General features: G+C 39.8%; 1 protein-coding gene across 1 annotated transcript in view; it reads right to left on the bottom strand.

Annotated features, from left to right (window-relative positions):
- Nucleotides 1-6,205, bottom strand: part of LOC135074110 (histone deacetylase 6) — a 28,227-nt gene extending 22,022 nt beyond the window's left edge. Inside the window, exons 1-6 of the mRNA XM_063968420.1 lie at nucleotides 6,040-6,205; nucleotides 5,806-5,943; nucleotides 5,186-5,275; nucleotides 3,887-4,017; nucleotides 2,831-3,014; nucleotides 772-974 (exon numbers count right to left, since the gene is read on the bottom strand). Coding sequence (XP_063824490.1) covers nucleotides 772-974; nucleotides 2,831-3,014; nucleotides 3,887-4,017; nucleotides 5,186-5,275; nucleotides 5,806-5,943; nucleotides 6,040-6,042 — 749 coding nt within the window. The 5' untranslated portion in view covers nucleotides 6,043-6,205. The remainder of the gene's footprint in view (nucleotides 1-771; nucleotides 975-2,830; nucleotides 3,015-3,886; nucleotides 4,018-5,185; nucleotides 5,276-5,805; nucleotides 5,944-6,039) is intronic.
- Nucleotides 6,206-15,559: the final 9,354 nt, after the last annotated feature.

Here is a 15,559-nt window from a genome sequence, read left to right as displayed (position 1 = left end):
GAGTACTTAATATTATGGAAGTTCTCTTGTCACATGGCGCTCCTAGCTATAGTATACGTGTCTGTGAGCGAGCACGTAGAATTTTGTCCAATGACCCCAAGCTACCCATCCTTATCGCTCGCGCGTTATTATATTGCTGTCGCGACTGTGCGACGGGCGCCCGCAGTGAGGGTGCGAGCGCGACAGCAACATAATTACGCGCGACCGGGCTTTAGACGTTAGTACCTGTTCAGCCCGCGCTTGTCTATGGCGTGCCTCGCAGCCAACGCAACGTTGTTGTAGAAGCAGTAGCCGCAGGGCTCGGCCGCCATGGCGTGGTGTCCCGGCGTCCGCACGAGCGCCGCGCCGTTCTGATCCACTGTATCGATGGTCGAGCCCTTTCTATTTTACCGTCGATGGGGACGGCTAGTAGGTTATGTCGGACTCTCTCCAGAAGGGCGGGGCTTTCACTAAATCCCGACGGTGTCATCTGGAGCCATTGAAACGGAGCCGAGAGTCATTGTCCTAAAATTGGCTTCGAGGTGTCGAAGATCCAGCCCGCCGCCACTTGTGAGTGCTTAATATTATGGGCGAGTTCTCTTGTCACATGGCGCTCCTAGCTATAGTCTGGTCTGTGAGCACGTAGAATTTTGTCCAATGACCCCAAGCTACCCATCCTTATCGCTCGCGCGTAATTATATTGCTGTCGCGACTGTGCGACGGGCGCCCGCAGTGAGTGTGCGAGCGCGACAGCAACATAATTACGCGCGACCGGTCTTTAGACGTTATTACCTGTTCAGCCCGCGCTTGTCTATGGCGTGCCTGGCAGCCAACGCAACGTTGTTGTAGAAGCAGTAGCCGCAGGGCTCGGCCGCCATGGCGTGGTGTCCCGGCGGCCGCACGAGCGCCGCGCCGTTCTGGACCGCGCCCGACACGATGCGGTCCACCATGTCTATGGTCGAGCCCGCGGCCATTAGGGCTAGTGAGTGAGTGCTCTAAAAACAGAACAACTATAAAATCGTCGGCCGTTTGGTGTAGTGGTTCAGAACGGACTACTATGCCGAGAGGTCCCGGGTTCGATTCCCGGCCGGGCAGAAATTGAAATGATGAATTTTAATTTCTGTGACCGGGTCTGGGTGTGACTATGTATAATATTTATGTATTTAAAAAAAAAGTATATAAATAGTATATCCGTTAAGCTAACACCCATAACACAAGCATTAAGTTGCTTACTTTGGGGCTAGCTGGCGCTGTGTGAAATTGTCCAAAGATTTATTATTATTATAAAAGCGAAAGGTCACTGACTGACTCACTCATCACGAAATATCAGAAACTGCAAGTGCCTAGCACTTTCTAGTTCTCACATTTCTGAGACTCTAAATTTGCATGGGGGTTCCTTTTAGAACGTAGATGCTCACTAAGACGGAATTTTGCAAAATTAAACCCCTAAGGCAAGAAACCGGTTTGAACTGGTCAAACTGGTCGCGTCATGTCTGGTCTCTCAACGGAATCTATGGCAGAAACTTAGATGCAACTCAAAAGTAACTAGAAGTTGCAGTTGCGTTTCACCGTGTGTTCTGGGCCTAAGGGGGTAAAACGTGATCCACGCGTAGAAAGTTGCAGGAAGCCGTTATCGGCTTTACCTTTATAAAAAGTTTAGAGAACTCATAAAACTCATTTCATTTTTGCAAGTAGGCTTTTAACCTTTAACTATGGACGTGAAAAAATAATCACACTCCCATGGACGTCGGGTCTCACAGACCCCTATCTAAAATTCTTCTTATTTTCATATCTGAATTAATTTGAATTTATTAAAGAGTTGATATATATCTAATAACCATTAATAAAGGATTTAGTGGTAAATGTAATCAAATTTTAACCATCATTTAATTACTTTTTTGCAAATTTAAAAAACTTAGACAATTTTCAGTGTTAATTGACTTGCCATCACATATAGGCTCCTTGATTACAGTCGATTATTAATAAATGAAAGTAATATTTTTTTCCTTGCTAATTAATAACCATGTAACATAAAAACATGAACAAAATTTCTAAAGGACATAAATTAAAAATTTTGACAAGGGTTAAAGTTACTAAAGTTATACACAGTGGCCTAGAACACTAAAAACAAATTATCTCTACAGGCATGTGTTATCTTTCTTTGAGAGCTTTAATAGACAAAATGTACACCATTCAGAATCGGAATCTGCAGCAATGGTGAATTCTAAGACATCTAAACTCAAAAGAAGAATCGTCTACAAGTAATACCTTACTCCTGAAATGTTCTTTAGATAGTTGGGCTAATAATATACCTGATGTACTCAGATACTTTCTGCTATTAAGTATTCTTAAACTAGAGCAATTTACTTAATATTATAATAATATAATATACAAAAAAATAGTTGACAAGTCACATCCATACAAGTATGTTTGTATGGAAATTATAGTCATCGGGTCTCTCAGGCCCGGACAAAATTTTGGATGGTTATTACTCACGTAATAAGTGCCGGAAGATGCGATTTTATGCCTCCTCGGTCCAAACACAGCTAAAACTGAAGCTACTGAGATGGTCGAGAGCAGCATGTGGCGGGAAGGTGTTTAAACCGAGAAATCGGAAAGGCCTCTGAGACCCGACGTCCATAGTTAAAGGTTAAAAAACACTTTTAAACATCCCAGTATTACCCTACCACTGCTTCGGGACAATACGGGCCAGTGCTTAGAAGAAGCAGCGTAAGATACTCAATCATTTGTGATATTATAAAATCTAAATTATATTTGTAATTTATATTTTTAGTATTTTTAATTGCATAATAAAATTGTGTAGCAGAAACTTCTAAATAAAAATACTCACAGGATGTATGTAGATGGCATCGTATTTAGAAGACAGGTCTTCCAAATATTCGAGATTGTTGTTCTGGTGGGTGGTCTCAAGCATCTCAAACACACTAGGAGAATGCAGAATGTTTAATTCTTCTTTATCTGCGGCTCGGGGCGGAAATTCTTTGCATTGTTCTATGAGGTTCAGTTCTTTACACCTGGAACAGTAGAGTAGGCAAGGAAACTTATAAATTAATTTTGAATAGGGAATTTGACACCACCAATCAATTGACGTACTTTTTAAAACTGTCAAAACGACACTCTCCCATAGATTTTGTATGGCAATACTAGCATGTGACGTCACAATTTTATCAACTCAATGAAAATACTTTTTTCAATTTTAATGCAACCAAAAATCGTATTTTACAGGTAATTAAAAATTAATTAAGTTTTTAAGACCAGAAAGAAGTGTCTTTTTAAAAAAGTTGTGCTTTAGAATTCCTGGGAAATGGTGTCAAATACCCAATTGGGCTAGCTAGGGTTAGAAAAGTGCTTCTGGTATCTTTTTACATCTTATATTGTCTTTTTAATATGATTTACAACCTCATGATGATTTAATCAGAAATAAAGATTAAATAAATAAATTATATGGTAAAATATGACATGGTGGCGACGATACGACTTTCCATTACATGTTATCTGTATTTTTTATAATAATGATGTAGTTTGTTAGTTGTAACAGTAACAACGTATTAACATGTTACACAAGTGTCTGGTCTGGTAATTAATATACACAGAAAAACTATTTATTGTTATCATTTATATTATTGTAGCAAGCAGGTATTAAAATTTTAAATGTTCTATATTTCAGTATAGTGTTACAGTTAAATGAAGGCCCAAGATAAGTTTTATTGCAGTAGTAATTACATTGTACAGACGACGGCACGTCACTATAACCACTGTGGGTTCTTGTGCAGTTGTAATAGGGGCGAGTTTGCAACAAAAATGGGTAATCTGATATGCTGTCGTGTGTACATGGTTTATCTCGTTTACAAGTGAATGTCATAAAAATATTCTACTGTCTACATACCTGTCAATCACACGTATTAACCTCTCAGGGCACTCAGGGTAGTTTTCGTCCCACAGACACCGGTGCTCAGCCATTCGAGGCTCCGTAACAAAGCCTGTTGGCCCCTTCACTTTGTTTTTAGATTCCATGGCCTGTAAAATTATCATTCATAAAGGAATCTGACGTTATTGAAATTACTTCATTCAGAAAATATGCTATTTATTTATTTTATTTATAAAGTGACGTATAATAAATTTATGTGTATCATTCTTAAATTTAAGTTACTTACATAACACTATAATACCAGTAAGCTATTATATTATAGTGGAGTAGATTAAAAATGTATCCCATCAAAAACAATACTTGTCAAAAAAACCAAGTCTCGCAACTCAGTTGTTTTACGGTAAAAAGTTGTGAGATCCATGTAATACCAAGTCCAGGCCAGGAAATCTTTAACGTTTTACATAAATATATTGACTTGGCCATCGCATGAAAACACGTGTAAATTAAATTATTTAGTGCATATATATAATTATTTAGTTTACTGTAGAACAACTGAGTTGCGAGACTTGGTTTTTTTGACAAGTATTGTTTTTGATGGGATCTCATTTCTTTTTGTATTTTGTAGACAGCAGTTATGTATCTAGAAAACTGGACCGAAATTGAAAAATTTTACTCGACTTGGCGGTTGCACTACCGTGCCCCCAAATCTCATTTCTTTTTGTATTTTGTAGACAGCAGTTATGTATCTAGAAAACTGGACCGAAATTGAAAAATTTTACTCGACTTGGCGGTTGCACTACCGTGCCCCCAAATATTTTAGTTTTTCCTTGATTCATACACCAAACACTACTTATATTCCAAATTTGAAGCTTCTAGGTCTGCTAGAAGTGCCTTAGAATTTTGATGATCGGTGAGTCAGTGAGTCAGTCAGTGAGTGACAAAATTAAGTAACTTTGACCCGTTATAATTCTTAAACTACTGGTTCAAATTGAATGAAATTTGAAATATACCGTGTCTTCACAATGCCTGCATGGATACTGAAAATTCAGCCTTCTAGTTTTATCCACAACGAAGTTACAGGCAGTCGAAAATGGCCTGAATTGCTTCGAGAAAAGGATGGTACGGCCGTGCCGCTTTTTTGCTCGACTTGGTGGGGGCACTGCCGTGCCCCCAGATACAAAAAACAAGAGAAAAAAATCAGAGCAATGGCCAGCTATCATACTTAAGAACTCTTTACCTGTGTATCACAAATAATACTGATTTGAATTGACTTGACAAAGGTTAAATTAAATAGTATAAAAAAGATTAAAAACTTACAATTTGATAATGGTCTCGAATCACAGTGTCCACAGTCTGTTTTTTCTTCTGCAGAGCCTTCTTTTTCGCTGCAAGCACAGAGGCAGACGGCTGGAATATACAGTTGAAAGTATCTGTCAATACTTAGATAACGAAAAACGTGTCGACCATAATCAGAGATAAGAAGGCAAACAAAGCGTAAAGACTTGTAGATGTTACGTAAGATCTAAATACCTAATTTGTAAGATACCATTCACTAGTTACAATGAGTGACTTTCCTTGTGTGAATATTTGAATATTATCAAATGAATTTCTTAAATTAATTTTTTTCCTTGTTTATTTACTTACTTGAAATGGCATCACCATTTCATTTAATAAGTTCATTTTTTAAATTAGGTAGGTACTTAGGGCATACATTATTTTGAAATGAGTAAGCAATTTATTCATTTATTTAATAACTTTATCGGTCAGAGGGTTTTTATTTTATAAGAAAAAAAATCCAAAAATAAATTAAAACTATTTACCAATAATTGCTAAATAATGCATAAACGAAGAATAATTAACATGTACCTACCTTAATTTCTTTTAGTGACCATGAAAGTTTAAAACAATAAACAAAGAAAACTTAAAGTTCCGTTTACCTTGGCCCCTGCTGACATAGCCCGAGTTTGTATCTTAGCCTTGCGAGCACCATTTCTGGTCACAATACTTGACGTCGGCGGGGTGGTCTTCTTGCCCTCACCTGCGGAACGGCGCGGTTGCGGCGGCGGTGGGGTAGACTACAGAACCACAAAAACAACAACAATAAACACCGCAACCGAAAAATAGCGCGCCAACTCCGAATACAACGTGCATTCTCAACAAATTTAACTCACCATTGTTTACGACTATAATAAAGTTACACAAACTTGTGCTTACACGAGAATTTGACAATTTCACTATACACTAGTACTACATGATCAAATATGATTTATTGCACATACAAATTAAATGCACATGGATTATTATAAACTGCAATTTACGTTCTGCATTGATTGCATTTTCCATATCTGTGGCATTTTCGATTCAACAATTTGACGCATTCACTGTGCATTCACTTCACTCAATTTTATTGTCATTTTTGACATATTTAACAGCTGCTTAATTACAGATTAAAAATATTTTCTTAATTTTTGTTATTGGCAATACTCATTAGAGTCGATTTTTGTTGAGTGAGAAGAGGAAATTAGGAGAGAGAGATGCGACGGCTTTAGAGATTTTAAACTATCTGAATCACAAAAACATGCCGTTTGTTGTTTATGAAGTCCTTTTGGATTCCAAATCTCCACAAATCCATGTGAAGAAGAAAGGTAAAAAGTATACTTTTACCTTAGTTAGACCATGAGACTTTTACTCATTTGGAAACCTCTATTGTTACTCATCTTTTGGGTATAAATGTTACGGTCAAAGTGATAAATGTGAAAATTATGAATAATCGCCGGTTATTATGAATAATTACCGCATGATTTGGTTAATGTGATTAATATGAGGTCATTTATGTGTGTATAAAACTAAATAGGCGGCTTAGGGGTGGCCCAAGGGCCACCCCCGCCGCACCTTAACCTATTTTTCACTTTTAATCAAAACATTATGTTATAGGCATCATGGAAAAGTAATATTATGCAAGAAACATTCCAAACTCATTATGCCAAATTATATTAATATATGATATCAAAACGTTCAAAAGTTTGGCTGTACACGAGCACGTACACAAGATGTTGTTCTCTTTTAAGAAATTTGTTAGTACTAAGGTTGAATTATTAAATAATCACTGTTAAATGTGATTAATTCATCACTTTTACCGCGACTGTCGGTAATTATTCATAATTACCGGTTATTATTAATAATTTTCAATTTATCACATTAACCGTAACATAAACACAGCCTAGCGCGGACAAATCGACATCCAAAATATGTATTGAGCTTGAGTCACGCTTGAGTATTGAAACCACTGTGCAGTGTGCGTGTGGTGTGGCTCTCATTGATATTCCTATCTCCATGGGCTGCTGCCTTGATGCTGTCATTTTTGTCATCTGTTTTGTCGTAGTCTTTGGTCGGTTTTCGCTCGCCGCATGTGACAGTGGCAACACGTGTTTCAGGTGTTTCAGTGGAAAAATCAAAGGCTTAACGTTCAGTTTATCACAAAAATTTAATTTTAAGCTTAGTTATTTTCAATAAGTAAAAACAGGTGACGGATTTATTTAGTAAAACCGTAAGTAACATGGAATTAACTCCTCCCGACCCCCCGGACCCTCCGGACCCGGCTTCCTTTCCAATGGAAGTCTCACAGCCATTGTTTTCCCAAGCCGCGACAAAACGCCGTCTGGATACGGAGGTTCTTTCAGAGCCCGCTAAGCGTTCCAACAACCCTTCTGCTCCATTGTCTTCCCCAAGTAGCCAACCGGTGTACACGCACCCATCCCTCGTGATTTCCCCAAAAATCTACAGTGACCTGGACAAAGGTCCTTTTATTGTTCACGTGTCCCGTATCGAATCCGAGCCGAATGCCCCAACATATATCCAACCAATTAGATTTGGAAAGTTCTTGGTTACCCACAAAATCACTGATGTCATCAACGACGGCATAAAGAAAATTGGGAGAAATAGAATCTCAGTCGAGTTTTCCTCTGCTAGTGCAGCAAACAAATTCCTGAGTAATGAGGTCTTATCTCTCTGCAAGTATTCAGCTACAATCCCAACGTACAACGTGACCCGTATGGGCCTTATCAAACAAATTCCCTCTGATCTTCCAATGGAAGAACTTGCGGATTCACTGACGATTCCTGACGGATGTGGCATCCTACTTAAAGCTCGCCGCCTAAACAGAAAAGTGACCACAGACGGACAAGCGACCTGGGTCCCCACTCAATCGGTGGTGGTGACGTTTAAGGGACAGGTCTTGCCAAAACGAGTTTTCTTATTTCACAACTCCATCCCAGTTGAAACATATCAGCTTCCTACCATCCAGTGCCTCAACTGCTGCCGCTTTGGCCACGTCAAAGCCCAATGCAGGTCGAAGGCAAGATGTTTCCGATGCACACAACCCCACTCAGCGGACAGTTGCGATGTAACAGAGGAAAAGGCAACTTGTATTCATTGCTCAGGACCCCACTTTGCGCTTAGCAAATCCTGTCCAGAGCACTCAAGACAAAAAACCATAAAAATTGCTATGTCGCAAGACAATATATCCTACGCCGAGGCCTCGGCCCTGTACCCAGCAACTCGTAGGTCTTATGCCGACATCACGAAATCCCCATCACCTCAACCTCTTCCCTCATCATCACAACCCTCCCATTCTCAAGCATCTCACCTCCCTCTTTCCTACAAGAAAACCATTACTCGTTCTCCCCGCCCTCACGTGCCCTTAGGGAAAGGTTACGATAGACAGGCGCACCAGGCCATAATAGGCAATTGTGCCTCTAGCCTCCCTAATGGTTGTGCCCTTAATAACAACCCTCAATCATCACCGTTAGCTGACGAGGGTCTTTTAGACCTCGTCCTAACCCTTATCCTTCAGATTGTTTCCCAACACAAAAATAACATACCGTCCAACGTAGCCCACAAACTCTTCCAAATCTCTCAATTATCTAACAACAATGGCTATCCAGGCGGTCCAGTGGAACTGCCAGAGCATTAGACGGAAAAAACATGAAATCTCCTATTTAATTAATAAATATTCTCCATCGTTCCTAGCTGTCTCGGAGACCTGGCTAGTTCCGGAATCGCACTTTCGTGTGTCTGGCTATTCATGTCTCCGTGACGATAGAAATGATGGATACGCAGGAAGCGCCTTCCTCATAAGGCGCTCCCTTTCCTATTCCCAACTCCCTCTTCCCTCGCATAGCCAGGACATTAATGTCGTGGCCGTGCGAATTTTCGACCTATCCATCCTATCCGTCTACATTCCCCGCCCTAACTCATCCTGTCTCAATTAGAGATGGGTAGTGGGTAAAAACCCATTTCACCCGATTGGGTTAAAACTGGGTGATTTGGGTAAAAACCCGGTTTTTACCCATTACCACCCATTCTGGTGGGTGAAAACAAAAATAGCGTTTTTTTAAAGTGAGAAGTGGTATTTGTTGCTAAGGGGGCGTTCTAGTGTTACGTAATGCAATCTGGGGGGAGAGGAGGTCTTGAAAAACGTTACAATGCGTTACAGTGGCGGAAGGGCGGTTCGATTTCAAGTTTTTAAGCAGAAGTACTTTGTAGTTGGTGTTGTTATTTGTAACTTTATACCGTAATGTCATCAAAGAGAGAGTTTGGCATCTTTGGCATCCCCCCCCCCCCCCCTCCATGTCCTTGCCATGATCACAAATTATTGTGTTCCTACTAAATTTCTTCTATATCGGTTCAACAATTCTTGAAATAACACCATTTTATAAAATAACTAGCTTTCCGCCCGCGGCTTCGCCCGCGTGGAATTTTGTCTGTCACAGAAAAACTTTATCGCGCGCGTCCCTGTTTCAAAAACCGGGATAAAAACTATCCTTGTTCTTTCCCGGGACTCAAACTATCTCTATGCCAAATTTCATCAAAATCGGTTGCGAGGTTTAAGCGGGAAAGCGTAACAGACAGACAGACAGACAGAGTTACTTTCGCATTTATAATATTAGTTGGGATTGGTCACATCATCATAACGTGATCAATTTTACGATTTGGCCACGATATAAATGAATATTAGTGTTAAATTTGACTTATTACTTATTAATCAATAAACTTAAATGAGAAAAATTCAATAAAAATAAAGAAAAGATACCAATTGAAATAATTATAAAATTATTCGTTTTCACCCGGTGTAAACACCCACGGGTGGAATGAAACGGGTTTTTATTGGGTTTTTACCCTCATGTGGGTTTTTACCCGGGTGGAAACCCATCTCTAGTCTCAATGAACTTCGTTTAGTTATTCTAGCTCTTCCACCTCCCGTTCTTGTCTTGGGCGATCTTAATTCCCATAACACCGCTTGGGGCTCATATCATACGGATTCTCCAGGTTCCTTACTTCTAGACCTTTTAGACGACCTTAACCTATGCGTTCTGAACAATGGCTGCCCGACTAGAAGATGCTCCCCATCTCAGAATCCGGCCACCGCGGTGGATGTATCCTTTTGTTCCCCCAATCTTATGTCTCTGCTTTCTTGGAGTGTTTTAAAAAGTACTTTCGGCAGCGACCACTTCCCTATTTTGATCACTATCCCTAACAAATCATCCCCAACAGTCCAATCCCCTCCTCTACTAAGATACAAATTAAATAACGCTGACTGGTCAGCTTTTTCCGTATCGGTAGATAACAAACTAGACTCCCTCCCTATAATTACTCCTTTAAATCCTATTTCAGTATACGAAAATTTTACAAACATCCTTCGGTCGTCAGCAGATGAACACTTTCCACAAAAAAAACCCACTCAAAAGATCTCCCCTCCGTGGTGGGACGCAGAATGTTCAGCCATTGTTCTCAGACGTAAGCAGGCCGAAAAACAATATAATAGATCTATGACTATGGAGAACTACCTGTGGGTCTAGACAAAGTGCAAATTATAATCGCAAACCAGTCGATAAGTGGTCGAAAAGCCCCTTTTTTGTATGGAGTTTTGACGGATTCGATTTTCGATTCGATCAAAAAGTGCGTTTTGTCTAGGGGGGCTGCACTATCAGCAGACAGCTGCCCAGACAAAGAAGTTTTTATCAAAAAAAAAAAAGTTAGGATGGTTTAATTTTTGTGAGTCTATGTCACCTAGGACTCCCTCTTCTGTGGTTTGGAAACAGATAAGAAGGTACCGTCAATCCCTTTCAACATCCAATCCCGCCTCAAATGATCCCTCTGTTTGGTTGGATGACTTTGCTGACAAATTAGCCCCTCCCTTTGTTCCCTATATGGATTGTTTCCCATCCTCCTCCTTTGTGCCCATTGCTTCAACTGGCATTTTAGATTCCCCTTTCACTGTTGATGAACTCCTGTCTGCATTAAGCGGCCTCTCTGATTCATCCCCTGGAGCCGATGGATTGCCATATTCGTTTTTAGTTAATTCCTCCCTCAGAGCTAAATCTTACTTCCTGCAACTAATAAACAATTTTTTTGACCAGGGAATCACCCCTGACTCTTGGAAGGAACAAATTGTAATTCCTATACCGAAGCCAGGGAAGGACCCTTTGGAATATAGTTCCTACCGCCCTATTGCCTTATCCTCTGCCCTTCTAAAAATCATGGAACATATGATTAGAAACCGTCTAGAATGGTTCGTGGAGTCTCGCGGTATTCTGGCGAAGTCTCAATTTGGTTTTCGCAAAGGTCTAAGTACTCTGGACTAGGGATTGCAATCGAATATTCGAATATTCGAATATTCGAATTTTAATTTCAAATTAATATTCGAATAGTAAATTAACATGTATTCGAATATTCGAATATTACAAAAATAAACAGAAAAGATAGAAAGAAGACAACTTAGTGTTTTAAATACATATCACCAACTAAAAGAACTAGTCATTGTTGCTTCCGAATGCATTTGTGAACACTAAGTTGTCTTGTTTCTATCTTTTCTGTTCATTTTTACGCAGTTGAGTTTTCTTTGTTTGTTTTTTCAATCATATTTTTATTATTCGCAACTTTGATACAAATAGTATAAAAGAGGCGATAGAGCGGGAAACCACGGTTCCAAATAATTTGAAAGAGACAACTCTATTGAGCAAAGTCAGCTGACTGATGCTGAAGACGGCGGTCTTACTCCATGGCACAACACCAGAGGCATGGGATAGAAGCGTGGTAGTGCTCTTTTTGGACTATGAGACGGCCTTTGTTTCGATCGAGACATAAGCAGTGCTGCAATCTCTCCGACTATCGGTTTATCGAGGTGCTGAAATGCCTGTACAGAAACGCTACCATGTCGGTCCGAGTACAGTACAATACCTCTGCGGCGAGGCGTGAGGTAGGGATATCTCCGAAACCGTTGACCGCTGCATTGGAAGACGCTTTCAAGCTCTTTGAATGGAAAGGATTCGGCATAATTACCTTTCAATAGCGAATACAACACTCAGCTTCGGTTTGCCGACGATATTGTATTGACGTTATTGTGACAAAACGAAGTTTAGGTCCAACGTCCATGTTTCGGTTGGAGCTCGATTCTGTTGACAAGTATGTCTTCCTCGTGACAAACGATTCGGCTAGGAGATTAAATTTCGAGAAAAAGGTAAATCTAACTATGCAACATCTTTCCGTCCAAAATACCTCAGTGACTAAGATGAAATTCTTCAATCAGTGTGTGTTACCTTTACCAGTGATGGCACACGGCTCAGAAACGTGGCCTCTTACAATAGGCCTTATAAATAAGCTCAAAATTGCACAGTGTGCTATGGGGAGGGCTATGCTCAGTGTTTCTTTAAGAGATCGAATCAGAAACGAGGAGATCCGTAAACGAACTAAAGACGCTGACATAGCCGACGGATCAGCAAGCTGAAGTGGCAATGGGCAAATCACATAGTACGCTGAAATGATGGCCGATGGGGCAGCAAGGTTCTGGAGTGGAGGCCACATACCAAAAAGCGCAGCGTGGGACGTCCACCCACAAAGGTGGACCAAAGACCTCATATAGGTAGCGGGAAGGCGCTGGATACAGGCCGCTGCCAACCAGTCATTGTGGAAGTCATTGGGGGAGGCCTATGGCTGAAATGATGATGATGATGAGAATTTTATAACTGTTTTAAAAACTATGTTGTTAAATAGTTCCTAAAGCAATAAAACCAGCAATAAAAACATTGAAATTTAAGTAATTTTTATTTTTTTTTAAGTATTCGAATATCACTGAAAAAATATTCGAATATTCGAAATAGAAAACTATCGAATATTTGCAATCCCTACTCTGGACAGCCTAAGCATCTTAACTACTGACATCAGATTGGCATTCAAAAATAAGGAATACCTAGTGGGAATTTTTTTGGACATTTCTTCTGCTTACGATAACGTCCTACTTCCAGTACTCAGGCAAAAATTGCTACATCTGAGTGGCTCGGAGAAGTTGGTTCGTTTCATCTGTAACTCATTAATGGCAAGATCTGTTTCAATTAAATGTCAAAATATCACATCCCCGCCCCGTCTACTCTGGAAGGGTCTACCCCAAGGATCCGTGCTCAGCCCACTTCTTTACAACATATACACCTACGACCTTGACCAAGCTGTGGATTCCTTCTGCAATATCCTACAGTACGCCGATGATATTGCTCTTTACATTACATCTAAATCAATAGATCAGGCAAACACACGTCTTAATGCCGCTCTGAACTACCTCGGCGACTGGATGACGACTCACGGCCTATCCATCTCTGTGCCGAAATGCTGTTGCGTTACTTTCACTCGGAAACGGCACATTCCAGACATCGAGGTATACTTAGACGGTGATCCTATTCCCAGCTGTAACCAGGTCAAATTCTTGGGTCTGATCCTAGATACTAGACTAACAGGTGTCGCTCATTTTAACTACATCCTTAAAAAGGCGGAAGAAGGAATCAACGTTATACGCGCCCTCTCTGGCACTTGGTGGGGGGCTCATCCCTACTCTCAAAAGCTTCTTTACAACGCCATTGTTCGCAGTCATTTTGACTACGCGTCTTTTCTCCTGGACCCTTGCAATAAAGTTCCCCTCGATAAATTATCCAAAAGTCAGTCAAAGTGCCTACGTATAATTTTGGGAGCCATGAAATCATCGCCTATAAACGCGTTACAAGTTGAGTGCGTTGACCCTCCCCTCTATTTACGTAGACAATATCTCAGCGACCGCTTCTTCGTTAAGGTTGCTCAGAATGCTTTCCATCCTCTTATAGAAAAACTCGAGTTTCTCTCCTCTACTAATAATCCATCATCTTCTCAAAAAACTCCCTGCATTCTCCTAAGCCTCCAGAAATTTGGTCGTCTCCCGTGTCCCATTACTAAAATTGATATTTCCCCCCTCTTCTCCAACAGCTTCGAATCATTAGTATTTCAACCTCCTTAATTTTGGTATTTCAAAAGACTCTCCTACAGCTCCTCAAGAATTCAGAAATATTTTGGCTGAACACTGGCAGGGCTGGCTCACGATGTACACAGATGCGTCCAAGCTCGTTGATGACGGCTGTGTCGGCGCAGCAGTGTGGATACCTGTGTACAAAGTCGCACTTAGTTTTAAATGTCCCCCTGTTACATCGGTTTTCACCGGTGAAGCAATAGCAATTCTAGAAGCCATACTTTATGCGAAATCTCATTCACTAAATAATGTTTTAATTTTCTCGGACTCCCTTAGTTGTCTCCAATCAATTCTGGCTAACCCTTTCAAATCTAAAGTAAAATTTCCCACCGTTCTAAAAATAAGACAAGCCCTTTTCGATTGCCGTTTGAAAGATATCAATGGGTATTTCGCCGAAACAGTAAATTTTCTGTGTCCAGGCAGGCGAACACATGTTTTTTTATATCTATCTGTATAAAACTATTTTTATGGGAAAGTTGATCAAAAGTTTTATTTGTTTTTGCTATTACAATAGCAGAAACTACAAATAATACCGTAGAAAAACTTAATCAAAAGTCGTTTTTATAATTTCCTTGTTATGTCCATTACTGTTGTTTGCCAAAATGAAGGCTCATTATAACAAATTGAAGCGTAATTTAATTCTAATAGCACTCTCTTTACATTTGAGAAACGTTTGGCTATCGGAAAATAAAAACTTTAAATGTCAAATACTTATAGGAAGAAAATAAAGTGAAGTTAAGTTCTTGTCCAGGTCAAAAGTATAATTTCCCTGGGTCTTCGTTTCGACCATTGTTGTAACGAAACGAAAAAACTTAGAATGTAACGCACTGCACCACTACACTCGGCCATTTCGTCCCAAGAGGCCATTGAGGCAGGACAGTACGTCGTTGATCAGTTTCGCGACAAATCGCATAAATAGGTCCCTCCTTGGGTTTTTGTTTACTAAAAAGTCAATTTCTTTGGACGGTTTTTTGCAACTAAACAATGGATTAATTTTATTGTTTATTTACACAAATGTAGTGTCTGTGGGGGTAAACCCATGATTTAAATAGTAAATGCATAGGGTAAATAGGTTTTTGTCTGTGGTGTCTTTTAGGCATAAATCTAATTTCTTTGGTCCTAATTTCCTTGTTTTCCGTGGCATAAAATGACCTAGGAAATTATAAAAGACCATTAATAATTCGGTGTAAAGTCAAATTTTGAGTATTTCTTTATTGGAATAAGTTTAAAATTTACATTTTAAGAAATAGGTATCAGAATAGTTATAGAAAAACTTGTTTTTAACTTTTAACTCAATCTACTGCATTTATCTTCCTTAGTTGTGTAAAAAGGTCGTAATGATATAATATTCATTGGCATGTTTGCTT

This window comes from Ostrinia nubilalis, chromosome 1 (genome assembly GCF_963855985.1).
Source record: "Ostrinia nubilalis chromosome 1, ilOstNubi1.1, whole genome shotgun sequence".
NCBI lineage: Eukaryota > Metazoa > Arthropoda > Insecta > Lepidoptera > Crambidae > Ostrinia > Ostrinia nubilalis.
Note: the sequence above shows the minus strand (reverse complement) of the source record. Positions and strands in the feature narration are given on the sequence as shown.